Here is a 16,797-nt window from a genome sequence, read left to right as displayed (position 1 = left end):
AAATGAGCAATTCTGGAAAAATGGTAGAAATTTTTGAAGAAATAAAGCCTAAAACAAATTGTAGAGTTCGTATTCTACAGAAAAATGTATTTAGATCATTTTTAAAGGCGGTTGAAAAAAATGGAAATTTCATAAGTAGAGAGCATAGAAAAACTGAGCTTTGGGAAAAGTTGCCCAAAAATCTACAAAAAATTCTGAGAGATGACAGATTTCGATCCTGAATTGAAAAACATATCGTGCTTATTGTCCCGATTCAAGATTTTCGAAATGTCTACTTTGAATTTTTTTTTTATTGAGAAAATTGTGAATTTCCAAATTTGCAATTCTAGAAAAATTGCAGGAATTTTCGAGGAAATAAAGCCTAAAACAAATTATAGATATCATAATATACAGAAAAATGTCTTTAGGTAGTTTTTGAAGTTGGTTGAAAAAAAATTGAAAATCTCATAAAGAAAGAGCATAGGAAAAATTGAGCTTTGAAGAAAGTTGCCAAAAAAATAAAATAAATAAAAACACGGGAGATAGATCTTGACAAGATGAATCGAAAACCCTATCATGTTGATGGTCCCGGGTCAAGATTTTCGAAATATTCGGTTTGAAAATATATTTTTTTTAATTGTTAAGATTGCCGTATTTCAAATGGGCAATTCTGGAAAAATGGTAGAAATTTTGATAAAAATGAAGCAGATAATAAATTGTAGAGTTCGTATTCTACAGCAAAATGTCTTTAGATCATTTTTAAAGGCGGTTGAAAAAGATGGAAATTTCATAAGTAGAGAGCATAGAGATATTGAGCTTTGGGAAAAGTTGCCCAAAAATCTACAAAAAATTCTGGGAAGTGACAGATTTCGATCCTGAATTGAAAAACATCGTGCTTATTGTCCCGAATCAACATTTTCGAAATGTCTACTTTGAATTTTTTTATTGAGAAAATTGTGAATTTTCAAATGGGCAATTCTAGAAAAATTGCAGGAATTTTCGAAGAAATAAAGCCTAAAATAAATTATAGATATCATAATCTACAGAAAAATGTCTTTAGGTAATTTATGAAGATGGTTAAAAAAAGTTGAAAATCTTATAACGAAGGAGCATAGGAAAAGTTGAGCTTTGAAAAAGTTGCCCAATAATAAAAAAAAGAAAACCCGGGAGATGCAAGTTCCCGACAAGCTGAGTCGAGAAACTTATCGTTGATCAAGATTTTCGAAATATTCGGTTTGAAAATATATTTTTTTAATTGTAAAAATTGCCATATTTTAAATGGGCAACTTGGCAAAAATGGTATGGATTTTCGAAGAAATGAAGCCGAGAATAAATTATAGATGTTACATTCCGCAGAAAACTGTTTTGGATAATTTTCGAAGAGCGTTGAAAAAAGATTGTAAATTTCATAATTAGGGAGCAGAGAAAAATTGAGCTTTGGGAAAAGTTGCCCAAAAATTTATAAAAAACTTTCGGGAGGTGATATATTTTGACCAGCTAAAACGAAAAGCTTATCGTGTTTATGATCCCGGATTAAGATTTTCGAAATATTCGGTTTGAAAATATTTTTTTTTTTTAATTATGAAGATTGTCATATTTCAAATGGGGAATTATGGAAAACTGGGAGGAAGCTTCCTAGAAATGAACCGGAAACAAATTGTAGAGGCTCTAATCTATGGAATAATGTCTTTTGGTAATTTTTGAAGCTGGTTGAAAAAAGCTTGAAAATTTCATAACGAGGAAACATAGAAAAAATTGAACATTGGAAAAAGTTGCCCAAAAATCAAAAGAAATAAAATAAAATCCGGGAGATGATAGATTTCGACAAGCTGAATCGAGAAACTTATCGTTGATCAAGATTTTCGAGATATTCGGTTTGAAAATATATTTTTTTTAATTGTAAAAATTGTCATATTTTAATTGGACAATTTGGCAAAAATGGTATGGATTTTCGAAGAAATGAAACCGAGAATAAATTTTAGATGTCATATTCCGTAGAAAACTGTTTTTGGATAATTTTCGAGGATCGCTGAAAAAATTTGTAAATTTCATACATAGGGAGCAGAGAAAAATTGAGCTTTGGGAAAAGTTGTGCAATAATTTATAAAAAAAATTTCGGGAGACGATAGATTTTGATCAATTAAAACGAAAAGCTTATCGTGTTTATGATCCCGGATTAAGATTTTCGAAATATTCGGTTTGAAAATATATTTTTTTTTAATTATGAAGATTGTCATATTTCAAATGGGTAATTATGGAAAAATGGGAGGAAGCTTCCTAGAAATGAACCGGAAATAAATTGTAGAGGGTCTAATCTATAGAATAATGTCTTTAGGAAATTTTTGATCTCGTAAGGAGGAAGCAGGAAAAATTGAGCTTTGGAAAAACTTGCCCAAAATTCTACAAAAAATTCTGGGACAAGAGAGATTTCCATCAGCTGAATCGAAACAGAAAAATTGAGCTTTGGGAAAAGTTGTCCAAAAATCTACAAAAAATTCCAGGAGATGATAGATTTTGACCAGCTGACTCGAAAAACTTATCGTTTTTATGGTCCCGGATCAAAATTTTCAAAATACTGGGTTTGAAAATATATATTTTTTAAATTATGAAGATTACCATATTTCAAATAGGGAACTTAGGAAAAATGGAAGGAATCTTCCCAGAAATGAAGCCGAAAATAAATTGTAGAGGCCCTAACCTACTGAAAAATGTCTTTAGCTAATTTTTGAAGGTGACTGAAAAAGATTGAAATTTTCATAAGGAGGGAGCATAAAAACTTGAGCTTTGGAAAAACTTGCCCAAACTTCTACAAAAAATTCTGGGACATGAGAGATTTCCATCAGCTGAATCGAAACATAGAAAAATTGAGCTTTGGGAAAAGTTGTCCAAAAATCTACAAAAAATTCCAGGAGATGATAGATTTTGACCAGCTGAATCGAAAAACTTATCCTTTTTATGGTCCCGTATCAAGATTTTCGAAATATTGGGTTTGAAAATATATATTTTTTAATTTATGAAGATTGCCATATATCAAATAGGGAATTTAGGAAAAATAGGATGAATCTTTCTAGAAATGAAGCCGAAAATAAATTCTAGAAGCCCTAATCTACAGAAAAATGTCTTTAGCTAATTTTTGAAGGTGATTGAAAAATATTGAAATTTTCATAAGGAGGGAGTATAAAAACTTGAGCTTTGGAAAAACTTGTCCAAACTTCTACAAAAAATTCTGGGACATGAGAGATTTCCATCAGCTGAATCGAAACACAGAAAAATTGAGATTTGGGAAAAGTTGTCCAAAAATGTACAAAAAATTCCAGGAGATGATAGATTTTGACCAGCTGAATCGAAACACTTATCGTTTTTATGGTCCCGGATCAAGATTTTCGAAATATTGGGTTTGAAAATATATATTTTTTAAATTATGAAGATTGCCATATTTCAAATAGGGAATTTAGGAAAAATAGGATGAATCTTTCTAGAAATGAAGCCGAAAATAAATTCTAGAGGCCCTAATCTACAGAAAAATGTCTTTAGTTAATTTTCGAAGGAGATTTAAGAAAAATTGAAATTTTCATAAGGAGGAAGCATACAAAATTAAGCTTTGGAGAAAGTTGCCCAAACATCTACAAAAACTTCTGGAAAATGAGAGATCTCCATCAGCTGAACCGAAAAACATATCTTGTACATCATCTCGATTTTCGAAATATTCAGCTTGAAAATACATATTTTTTAATTGTGAAAATTGTCACTTTTCAAAGGGATAATTCTGGAAAAATGGTAGAAATTTCCAAAAAAATCAAGTCTAAAATAGAATGTAGAGATCGTAATCTACATAAAAATTGCTGTAGGTAAATTTCAAAGGTGGTTGAAAAAAGGCTGAAAATTTGAGCTTTTGGAAAAGTATTTTTGATTTTTACATTTTTGCAAACGTTATTTAGTTTTTTTGAAAAGTCTGTATTGCAGATCTAGAGTGCATTAAAGAAAATTATAGCATTAACAACACTATTTCAGGTGTAGATTGTTGAGGAATAATTTAGTTGGAAAGAAAACTTTTCTTAATTCTAATTTTATTACCATGAATTATCATACACTGTTTTTAAAATCCTCAACAACTAAGAGACCATTTGCATCATTTCTCTGTTTACATAAAGTTTTTGTTACACCAGAAAGCTTGTTGGATTCTGTTTTACTAAACAAAGTAATAAGAAAATCAGGCAAATTTTCACAAAGTAGAATCCTGAAAAATCGCTGTTAACGAATCAATTTCCTTAAGTTTAATAATGAGAAAAGTAGTTTAATTTTGTTTATTTTAAATTGGTTCCTATTTGGGTTGTCCGACTATTTTTCTGTCTGTTTGTCTGTCTGTCTGCCTGTCTGTTGCCGATTATTTTAGATAAAAAATCTCCGAAAGTACAGAACTAATTCCCTTGAAATCTTAAATGTACCTTAAAATTATTAGATTGGAATTACTAGCAAAGTTATACATTTTTTTAATAAAGAATTCTATATTCTACAATTTGTTTTAGAACATACAGGAAAGAGTAAAATTTTGGTAAAAGTTCAACATTCATTTAATGGCATTAAAAATGCAGATTTCATGTTTATCTCTTAGAACACCGTGATATTATTACTAAGTATTATGAATTATTATTAATAATTATATTATTATACCATGTATTTATCCGATTTAAAGTTTAATAAGCTCAAACAACGAACTAAAAGCGACGGAATTTTAAAAATTCTTTACAAATTTTGTGAAATTATTTTAATATTCTAATTTATTGTGCAGTTATCAATTGGCACATTAACTAAAATTTAAAAGACAATTAATACACAACCTGAAATTTATGTCTGAAAAACCGTTAAACCAACACTTATATTCATTATTTTACATTGAAAATTAGTCCTCATTTGATTGCTTGTTATAGATATTCTAGAGAGTAGGAATATTCTTTTTAAATAGTTTGTGAACGTCTTAAATACTTGTTTAAAAATCCTCATTTTTGTTGTTATTTCTTTTTATAAAATTTTTAAAGTCAATTTTACACATTTTAGCTCTGTGTGCTGCCAATTAGAACCCTAATTATAGATACGTTTTATTATTTTTATAAGTTTCAATAATCAGTACACCTAATGAGCCCCCTCGCCACCCCCTCGCACCCTCCCCCGATTTTCTTTTCCAAATTCCACCCGCCCCCGCCTCCGCCGCCCCCGATATTAATAGTTATACCCAGTCAGCAAAATCAGTTAATAAGATCTCGAAAACAATCGTTTGTGATTTCCAAAATGGCCGACAATATCCCGAAAGTGCAATTTTTTTTGCACTGTCCCGATTGAAACAATGTGTAATCTGGCGGCAGGTCCCGCCCCCGGCCGCTGGTTGGCGGCCGCGTTTCGGGGCATACAGTAACGGATAGACGTCAGAGCTGATACTGTGGCAGGGCTCCAATGGCGAGGGCGGCGTGGAGACGGCGCCAAAACGTCTTCCCGGAACACTCCGGGGACCACACGTTCCCCGGACCTGACGTCGTTTGCCTGATGCTGCTGCATTCTGTGGTGAGTCCAGCGTCGTTTTGCTTCCTTTTCGAAAATCCGTTTTTTTGCTCTTTTTGCCAGATGATGGCCAGTCGACACCGACACGTCGTACCGAGTGTTTAGTGAGCGCCTTTGTGGGGCATGCCCGATTTTGGAGCTTTCGGCAGACTCGGCGGCGGCAAGAGCGACGACATGGGGGGCGGGTGGTGAGTGATTTTTTTATGGATATGGGGCGTGGGGGCGGGAAATGGCGGATTTCGGAGTGAGGTTTTGTACTTGGAAAATTTAAAGACGGATTTTTGGAGTGATTGTGAGCTGCGCAAGCGCGGGGTTTTACTGAGTAAACACTCAGAACTGAGTAAATTTGACGTTTTATTTTAATGTCCTGGAATAACGTCAGCTGCTTTACGGAGAGAATAAATAGGCGATTTTTTTCATATTTTGAATCAAATTTATTACAATTTGTGGACGATCGATGACAGATTAACACAATCGCGATCGGCATTTTCGTATTCTACAAGCTGCGAAAAGCCAAAAAACTGTTAAAATGAGATTTACCAAATTCACATTGTTTTAAAATACATAAAAACGTGTGCTAGCGTTTGGAATGTAATAGACTGTGTTTTGGAAGTTTGTTTTTAATTTTTAAACGTATAAAAATACATCGTAACAATTACACAATTTTTTTCAGAATAAGTTAATTAATCAATCGTTAAATGTTGTTTACTAACAAGAATATCCTGTTTTAACTACGTATCAGCGATAATGACAATAAAACTGGTTTATCATTCTTAAGTGAAAACAATTTAACATTTTGCTTTTATTATAGTGGAATATAACTGCGATTTTTATGTTTCTAGTAAGTGTATTAAGGACAAAATATGTACAAAAATTCCAACTCATGATAGTATATTATTCCCACTGTTCATACTACACGATATGAAATGTGAATAGTGTTTAATTTCTCATTTTTAAATATCTTTCTAAAAAATTAGCGTCTGTTTAGCTGAAAATTGTCTATTCTACAATTTTTCATTCAAATATAGTATTTCCCGAAAATGTGAAAAATAAGAATGTCAAAATTCACATTTCAAAATATTTCAATTATTGTTTTAACTAAGACAAAATTTGACTTCAACAGAATTTTTACAAATGCTTTTGGATACACTTTAAATTTTTTTATTTTACTACTAATTTGAGGAAATTTCTGTTAGAATACGTATAGAATATACCAAGGAAACACTAGTTTTTAGAAAAAATGGTAAATATTTTCAAAGTACCAATGCCAATTATTAGTGTTATTTTATACCCAGACTTAACAGTACACCATACAGGATGTCAATAATTTTCTCTTCCTCATTAAAAAAAAAAAAAAAAAATAAAAAAAAATTGAGTGCTTGTTTAGTTGAAAATTTTGGGTTTTCAAGTCTCCCATTCAAACACCGTATTTTCGTAAAATATGAAAAATAAGAATGTCAGAATTGTCTTTCTAAGTTTGGAGTGATTCAAGTTCTAGTTTGATTTTATGGTTTTTTAGATTTCAAAACACTCCCGTTGTTTTGGACATTTTAACTGAGAGAAAATTTGACTTCAGTAGAGCTTTTACATATGCTTTTGTACGCACTTTAAATTTTTTTATTTTACCAATTTTTTCTATAAATTTATGTTAAAATACGTGTACAACACACCACTGAAGTTCCAGTTGTTATAAAAAGTAGAAATTGTTTTCAAAATATTTTCATATAGTTTTATTTTTGCGGTATTTTGGAAAATACATTTGATAATAAATTTAAAATTGTTATCAAAATAAATCAACAACAATGTGTGGATTTTGAATTTTTGCCTGTTTATGTCAAAAAAAGGAAACAAGTTATCATTTTACAATCGCAATTGGCAGTTTTAATTTGAAAATTAACATTTTTTTTTTTTCATAATTGTAGTAGGAAATTTCGATTTTCATGCTTTGAGTACGTATTGTGAGAGCAAAATATCAGCAAAAATGCCAAATATTAGTATTATTTTATACCCAGACTTCACAGTACACCGTACAGGGTGTCAAGAATTTTCTCTTCCTCATTAAAAAAAATATATATATAAAAAAATAATGCTCGTTTAGTTGAAAATTTTGGGTTTTCAAGTCTCCAATTCAAACACCGTATTTTCGTAAAATATGAAAAATAAGAACGTCAAAATTGTCTTTCTAAGTTTAGAGTGATTCAAGTTCTTGTTTGATTTTATGGTTTTTTAGATTTCAAAACACTCCAGTTGTTTTGGACATTTTAACTGAGAGAAAATTTGACTTCAGTAGAGCTTTTACAAATGCTTTTGTATACACTTTAAATTTTTTTATTTTACTAATATTTTCTATAAATTTATGTTAAAATACGTGTACAACACACCACTGAAGTTCCAGTTGTTATAAAAAGTAGAAATTGTTTTCAAAATATTTTCATATAGTTTTATTTTAGCGGTATTTTGGAAAATATATTTAATAATAAATTTAAAATTGTTATCAAAATAAACCAACAACAATGTGTGGATTTTGAATTTTTGCCTGTTTGTGTCAAAAAAAAAGGAAACAAGTTATCATTTTACAATCGCAATTGGCAGTTTTAATTTGAAAATTAACATTTTTTTTTTCATAATAGTAGAAGGAAATTTCGATTTTCATACTTTGAGTACATATTCTGAGAGCACAATATCAGCAAAAATGTCAATTATTAGTGCTATTTTATACCCAGACTTCACAGTACACCATACAGGATGTCAATAATTTTCTCTTCCTCATTCAAAAAAAAATATATAAAAAAAATAGTGCTCGTTTAGTTGAAAATTTTGGGTTTAAAGTCTCTCATTCAAACACCGTATTTTCGTAAAATATGAAAAATAAGAATGTCAAAATTGTCTTTCTAAGTTTGGAGTGATTCAAGTTCTTGTTTGATTTTATGGTTTTTTATATTTCAAACTACTCCAGTTGTTTTGGACATTTTAACTAAGAGAAAATTTGACTTCAGTAGAGCTTTTACATATGCTTTTCTAGACATTTTAATTTTTTTTATTTTAGTAATATTTTCTATAAATTTATGTTAAAATACGTGTAGAACACACCACTGAAGTTCCAGTTGTTATAAAAAGTAGAAATTGTTTTCAAAATATTTTCATATATTTTTATTTTAGCGGTATTTTGGAAAATATATTTAATAATAAATTTAAAATTGTTATCAAAATAAACCAACAACACTGTGTGGATTTTGAATTTGTGCCTGTTTGTGTAAAAAAAAGGAAACAAGTTATCATTTTACAATCGCAATTGGCAGTTTTAATTTGAAAATTAACATTTTTTTTTTCGTAATTATAATAGGAAATTTCGATTTTCATGCTTTGAGTACGTACTCTGAGAGCAAAATATCATCAAAAATTCCAATTATTAGTGTTATTTTATACCCAGACTTCACAGTACACCATACAGGATGTCAATAATTTTCTCTTCCTCATTAAAAAAAAATATATAAAAAAAATTAGTGCTCGTTTAGTTGAAAATTTTGGGTTTTCAAGTCTCCTATACAAACACCGTATTTTCGTAAAATATGAAAAATAAGAATGTCAAAATTGTCTTTCTAAGTTTGGAGTGATTCAAGTTCTTGTTTGATTTTATGGTTTTTTAGATTTCAAAATACTCCAGTTGTTTTGGATATTTTAACTAAGAGAAAATTTGACTTCAGTAGAGCTTTTATACATATGCTTCTGTATGCACTTTAAATTTTTTTATTTTACTAGTATTTTCTATAAATTTATGTTAAAATACGTGTACAACACACCACTGAAGTTCCAGTTGTTATAAAAAGTTGAAATTGTTTTCAAAATATTTTCATATAGTTTTATTTTAGCGGTATTTTGGAAAATATATTTAATAATAAATTTAAAATTGTTATCAAAATAAACCAACAACAATGTGTGGATTTTGAATTTTTGCCTGTTTGTGTCAAAAAAAAGGAAACAAGTTATTATTTTACAATCGCAATTGGCAGTTTTAATTTGAAAATTAACTTTTTTTTTTCATAATTGTAATAGGAAATTTCGATTTTCATGCTTTGAGTACGTACTCTGAGAGCAAAATATCATCAAAAATTTCAATTATTAGTGTTATTTTATACCCAGACTTCACAGTACACCATACAGGATGTCAATAATTTTCTCTTCCTCATTAAAAAAAAATATATAAAAAAAATTAGTGCTCGTTTAGTTGAAAATTTCGGGTTTTCAAGTCTTCCATTCAAACATCGTATTTTCGTTAAAATATGAAAAATAAGAATGTGAAAATTGTCTTTCTAAGTTTGGAGTGATTCAAGTTCTTGTTTGATTTTATGGTTTTTTAGATTTCAAAATACTCCAGTTGTTTTGGACATTTTAACTGAGAGAAAATTTGACTTCAGTAGAGCTTTTACATATACTTTTGTAAACACTTTAATTTTTTTTTATTTTACTAATATTTTCTATAAATTTATGTTAAAATACGTGTACAACACACCACTGAAGTTCCAGTTGTTATAAAAAGTAGAAATTGTTTTCAAAATATTTTCATATAGTTTTATTTTAGCGGTATTTTGGAAAATATATTTAATAAGAAATTTAAAATTGTTATCAAAATAAACCAACAACAATGTGTGGATTTTGAATTTTTGCCTGTTTGTGTCAAAAAAAAGGAAACAATTTATCATTTTACAATCGCAATTGGCAGTTTTAATTTGAAAATTAACATTTTTTTTTTCATAATTGTAGTAGGAAATTTCGATTTTCATGCTTTGAGTACGTACTCTGAGAGCAAAATATCATCAAAAATTCCAGTTATTAGTGTTATTTTATACCCAGATTTCACAGTACACCATACAAGATGTCAATAATTTTCTCTTCCTGATTAAAAAAAATATATATATAAAAAAAATTAGAGCTCGTTTAGTTGAAAATTTTCGGTTTTCAAGTCTCCCATTCAAACACCGTATTTTCGTAAAATATGAAAAATAAGAATGTCAAAATTGTCTTTCTAAGTTTGGAGTGATTCAAATTCTTGTTTGATTTTATGGTTTTTTAGAATTCAAAATACTCCAGTTGTTTTGGACATTTTAACTAAGAGAAAATTTGACTTCAGTAGAGCTTTTACATATGCTTTTGTATACATTTTAATTTTTTTTTATTTTACTAATATTTTCTATAAATTTATGTTAAAATACGTGTACAACACACCACTGAAGTTCCAGTTGTTTTAAAAAATAGAAATTGTTTTCAAAATACTTTCATTTAGTTTTATTTTAGACGAATTTTGGAAAATATATTTAATAATGAATTTAAAATTGTTATCAAAATAAACCAACAACAGTGTGCGGTTTTTGAATTTCTGCCTGTTTGTGTCAAAAAAAAAGGAAACAAGTTATCATTTTTCAATCGCAATTGGCAGTTTTAATTTGAAAATTAACATTTTTTTTTTCATAATTGTAATAAGAAGTTTCGATTTTCATGCTTTAAGTACGTACTCTGAGAGCAAATATCATCAAAAATTCCAATTATTAGTGTTATTTTATACCCAGACTTCACAGTACACCATACAGGATGTCAATAATTTTCTCTTCCTCATTAAAAAAAATATATATAAAAAAATAGTGCTCGTTTAGTTGAAAATTTTGGGTTTTCAAGTCTCCCATTCAAACACCATATTTTCGTAAAATATGAAAAATGAGAATGTCAAAATTGTCTTTCTAAGTTTGGAGTGATTCAAGTTCTTGTTTGATTTTATGATTTTTTAGATTTCAAAATACTCCAGTTGTTTTGGACATTTTAACTAAGAGAAAATTTGACTTCAGTAGAGCTTTTACATATGCTTTTGTATACACTTTAAATTTTTTTATTTTACTAATATTTTCTAAAAATAATGTTAAAACACGTGTACAACACACCACTGAAGTTCCAGTTGTTATAAAAAGTAGAAATTGTTTTCAAAATATCTTCATATAGTTTTATTTTAGAGGTATTTTGGAAAATATATTTAATAATAAATTTAAAATTGTTATCAAAATAAACCAACAACAATGTGTGGATTTTGAATTTTATGCCTGTTTATGTCAAAAAAAAAAGGAAACAAGTTATCATTCTACAATCGCAATTGGCAGTTTTAATTTGAAAATTAACATTTTTTTTTTCATAATTGTAATAGAAAATTTCGATTTTCATGCTTTAAGTACGTATTCTGAGAGCAAAATATCAAAAATTCCAATTATTGTGTTATTTAATACCCAGACTTCACAATACACCATACAAGATGTCAATAATTTTCTATTCCTCATTTAAAAAAAAACATAAAAAAAATTAGTGCTCGTTTAGTTGAAAATTTCGGGTTTTCAAGTCTCCCATTCAAACACCGCATTTTCGTAAAATATGAAAAATAAGAATGTCAAAATTGTCTTTCTAAATTTGGAGTGATTCAAGTTCTTGTTTGATTTTATGGTTTTTTAGATTTCAAAATACTCCAGTTGGTTTGGACATTTTAACTAAGAGAAAATTTGACTTCGGTAGAGCTTTTACATATGCTTTTGTATGCACTTTAAATTTTTTTATTTTACTAATATTTCCTATAAATTTATGTTAAAATACGTGTACAACACACCACTGAAGTTCCAGTTGTTATAAAAAGTAGAAATTGTTTTCAAAATATTTTCATATAGTTTTATTTTAGCGGTATTTTGGAAAATATATTTAATAATAAATTTAAAATTGTTATCAAAATAAACCAACAACAATGTGTGGATTTTGAATTTTTGCCTGTTTGTGTCAAAAAAAAGGAAACAAATTATCATTTTACAATCGCAATTGGCAGTTTTAATTTGAAAATTACCATTTTTTTTTTTTCATAATTGTAATAGGAAATTTCGATTTTGATGCTTTGAGTACGTACTCTGAGAGCAAAATATCGTCAAAAATTCCAATTATTAGTGTTATTTTATACCCAGACTTCACACTACACCATACAGGATGTCAATAATTTTCTCTTCCTCATTAAAAAAAAAAAAAAATAAAAAAAATTAGTGCTCGTTTAGTTGAAAATTTTGGGTTTTCAAGTCTCCCATTCGAACACCGTATTTTCGTAAAATATGAAAAATAAGAATGTCAAAATTTTCTTTCTAAGTTTGGAGTGATTCAAGTTCTTGTTTGATTTTATGATTTTTTAGATTTCAAAATACTCCAGTTGTTTTGGACATTTTAACTAAGAGAAAATTTGACTTCAGTAGAGCTTCTACATATGCTTTTGTATACACTTTAAATTTTTTTATTTTACTAATATTTTCTAAAAATTTATGTTAAAACACGTGTACAACACACCACTGAAGTTCCAGTTGTTATAAAAAGTAGAAATTGTTTTCAAAATATCTTCATATAGTTTTATTTTAGAGGTATTTTGGAAAATATATTTAATAATAAATTTAAAATTGTTATCAAAATAAACCAACAACAATGTGTGGATTTTGAATTTTTGCCTGTTTGTGTCAAAAGAAAAGGAAACAAGTTATCAGTTTACAATCGCAATTGGCAGTTTTAATTTGAAAATTAACATTTTTTTTTTCATAATTGTAATAGAAAATTTCGATTTTCATGCTTTAAGTACGTATTCTGAGAGCAAAATATCAAAAATTCCAATTATTGTGTTATTTAATACCCAGACTTCACAATACACCATACAGGATGTCAATAATTTTCTATTCCTCATTAAAAAAAAAAACATAAAAAAAATTAGTGCTCGTTTAGTTGAAAATTTCGGGTTTTCAAGTCTCCCATTCAAACACCGTATTTTCGTAAAATATGAAAAATAAGTATGTCAAAATTGTCTTTCTAAGTTTGGAGTGATTCAAGTTCTTGTTTGATTTTATGGTTTTTTAGATTTCAAAATGCTCCAGTTGTTTTGGACATTTTAACTAAGAGAAAATTTGACTTCAGTGGAGCTTTTACATATGCTTTTGTATACACTTTAAATTTTTTTATTTTACTAATGTCTTCTATAAATTTATGTTAAAATACGTGTACAACACACCACTGAATTTCCAGTTGTTATAAAAAGTAGAAATTGTTTTCAAAATATTTTCATATAGTTTCATTTTAGCGGTAATTTGGAAAATATATTTAATAATAAATTTAAAATTGTTATCAAAATAAACCAACAACAATGTGTGGATTTTGAATTTTTGCCTGTTTGTGTCAAAAAAAAGGAAACAAGTTATCATTTTACAATCGCAATTGGCAGTTTTAATTTGAAAATTAACATTTTTTTTTTCATAATTGTAGTAGGGTATTTCGATTTTCATGCTTTGAGTACGTACTCTGAGAGCAAAATATCATCAAAAATGCCAATTATTAGTGTTATTTTATGCCCAGAGTTCACAGTACACCATACAGGATGTCAATAATTTTCTCTTCCTCATTAAAAAAAATTAAAAAAAAAAATCCAGTTACACAATATTTTCGTAAAATATGAAAAATAAGAATGTGAAAATTGTCTTTCTAAGCTTGTAGTGATTCAAGTTCTTATTTGATTTTAATTAAGAAAAAATTTGACTTCAGTAGAGCTTTTACACGTGGTTTTGTATACACTTTACGATTTTTTATTTTACTATTTTGAAATTTTGTCCGTTCTTGTTAAAAAAAGAAACGTTGCTAAACAATATTACACGAAAAACAGGTTTAAGTAAACCGTGTCAGACCTGCTAACCCGTCTCTGCTTCCTCGTTCCCACATTCGACAAGCTCGCTCTGTTATGCGCTCTGTTTGCCAACAAAATGATTATTCAGTGGAATCCGTTATGAAATTTCAATCGTAGCCCATATCAGCCATGTTCAAATTTGAATATCGATCACCCCGACACTAAAGTTGAAACTGCATAGGGTATGGGCTAACGCATCCAGAACCCAGAAAGGGGAGAAATGAATACATTATCATCTGTTAACACTCAGTGTAATTGTTCTACTGTTCAGTTCGGCCCCCAGACGTTTCAATTAACTAAATGTTCCGCGATTTACCTCCACTGTATGCGACCATTTGTCTCAGCTATCACGATTTTAAAGTGGACTTAATCTAAATGCTAATTCGCTTCCTGAAATTGAAATTTATTCTAGCGCGGAGAATTTTTTCGTTCGAAAGTAGTCGGTCAGGTAGTTGCGACAAAATAATGGCGTCTTCGCCGCCCCCGAATCCAATACTAATTCATGAACCCGCGATATATCAAAAAAGCGTTTTGTCATCCTCGTATTTTATTTTCTAGTACTTTATCTTCCTTATATGTCCTCGTTTAGCCCTAACAGCCTCACTTCCCCCAGTCCCGCTTTATATTCGCCGTAACCGCACCACTTCTTATTTTTATGAAGCCATTGATTTATGTCGTCTGTCGCTTGCGCGAAAATTGAAATAAAGTAATCGTCGCCGAAAATAATCAATCGCCGAAACAAAGTCACATCTCTTTGTTGGCAATCAAATCGGGGAATAGGGTGAAGAAATCTGGAAATAACATAAATCCAGGATTAAAGCTCCTATCAGGCGAAGCCAGTGAACAGTAAAGAGGATGAGCTTTCAACATAAACGCTACAATTCCCAGTGATCGTTCCTGCAGCGATATACTCTCGCCTGCTTAAAATTCATCACAGTTTCGGGAGCTTTTTCTCGATTTTATTTGATTGCAGGAGAGCTTTATGGAGGACGACGCTCATTAAGGCATTTTAAACTCAACCGGTGGCAGGTTTTCGGCACAAATACATAGCGGCTAAAAAATTTCGACAGAATTTCCCTCGTTTCTGAAGCACAGTCCAAAAAATACTGCTTCTCTGAAAAATTATAAAATTTGATTTGGCCGAATTTTCTTTTTTGTGATAACCCCTATGGAGTCATAACAATATAGAGGGAACTAGTCACACTCCAATCGAAAAAAGAAGGTTTCACCTTAAAAAAAAAACAGTTGGAAGCCTCGAGAAGGTTTAATATTGTTAAAAAAAAATCCCTTGCGACCCCCGAGAAGGTTTTACATTTTTAAATGAAATAGCGCATATTCTCAACTTTTTGAGAAAGTGTAGTAATTTCATTAAAAAAAAAATTGTTATGACGTCATAAACATAGATAATACACAATGCAAGAGAAAAATAGAAAAAAAAGCAGCAATGAAGATGAGTTTGAAGAAAATTTACAACATAAACTTTTGAATTATCTTCCTAAACAAGGATAAAACTAAAATCTGGAGCTGTATTCTCATCTTGTTCCCCACAAGAAAACCAGTCAAATCCAATAAATAAAGAGCGGATTTTAGGCCAAAAAAAGCCAAAATAGGCGATAAAAACTAAAAAAAATGAATCATGATAAAGATCAAGACACATGGGCGGGGTTTCTCTTTTGGTTTTCTTTTTTAATTAAAACATTTCGTTTTGTTTGTAAGTAGGTATAACACGATTACTAAAGAACATATTGTACATGGTAATTTCTCGTAGGAAAAAAGGATTTAACAAGTAAGCTCCTCCCCTCGGCTTACGTCGAATAAAAAAATCATCAGAATCGCGATGGGGTGGGTGGGTGGGGCTTATATTTTGCTGTTTTTTCTTAATATACATAGTCATCTTTTCATAACAAGAAACTTAAAATGTGGTCAGAATGGTACATTTTTTCTAGAAAATATGGATTTTGCATTATTGGGCCGAGCCTAAATGCAAAATCGATATTTCGTGTTACAAATTTTCCATTTTAAACATGTTTTAAGTTTGACGTTGCGAAAAGAAGTCTACACATATTAAAACAAAAAGGAAAAAAATATAATCCCGCCCACCCGCCCTATCTCAATTGTGATGATTTTTTTATTCGCCGTGAAGCAAGAGGGCGTAACTTAACTGCAAAATACTTATTTCTTTACAAAAAAATAAAAACCTGTGTTTGAGTATCGTGTTGTTTTAAGAATACTAGGTATGTTAAGACGAAAGGCCAAAATATAAACCCCGCCCACCCACCCCATCTCCACTGTAATGATTTTTTTATTCTCACAAACTTAAAATACGTTTAAAATGGTAAATTTGTATAGGGAAATATCGATTTTGCTGTTACGCTCCGCCCCTCGAACTGACAACGAATGAAAAAGTCATCAGGACTGAGATCGAGACGGAAGGGTGGGGCTTCTTTTGGTTTTCTTTTTTAAGTAATACATTCACGTTCCTTTGCATAAAACGATTACTTGAGAAACTATTTCACAGTAATTTCTCCTAGAAAAATATGAAC

The 16,797-nt window shown here is 29.5% G+C and overlaps 1 protein-coding gene across 1 annotated transcript in view; it reads left to right on the top strand.

Moving 5' to 3' along the window:
- Positions 1-5,428: 5,428 nt before the first annotated feature.
- Positions 5,429-16,797, top strand: part of LOC135140802 (vesicular glutamate transporter 1) — a 61,255-nt gene continuing 49,886 nt past the window's right edge. Inside the window, exons 1-2 of the mRNA XM_064071486.1 lie at positions 5,429-5,535; positions 5,596-5,720. Of these exons, the coding sequence (XP_063927556.1) occupies positions 5,656-5,720 (65 nt within the window). The 5' untranslated portion in view covers positions 5,429-5,535; positions 5,596-5,655. The remainder of the gene's footprint in view (positions 5,536-5,595; positions 5,721-16,797) is intronic.

Source organism: Zophobas morio, unplaced genomic scaffold (assembly GCF_036711695.1).
Source record: "Zophobas morio isolate AGI-343-1 ecotype UQ-CSIRO unplaced genomic scaffold, CSIRO_AGI_Zmor_V1 ptg000041l, whole genome shotgun sequence".
Taxonomy (NCBI): Eukaryota; Metazoa; Arthropoda; class Insecta; order Coleoptera; family Tenebrionidae; genus Zophobas; species Zophobas morio.
This window is presented reverse-complemented; position numbering and strand designations above follow the sequence as displayed.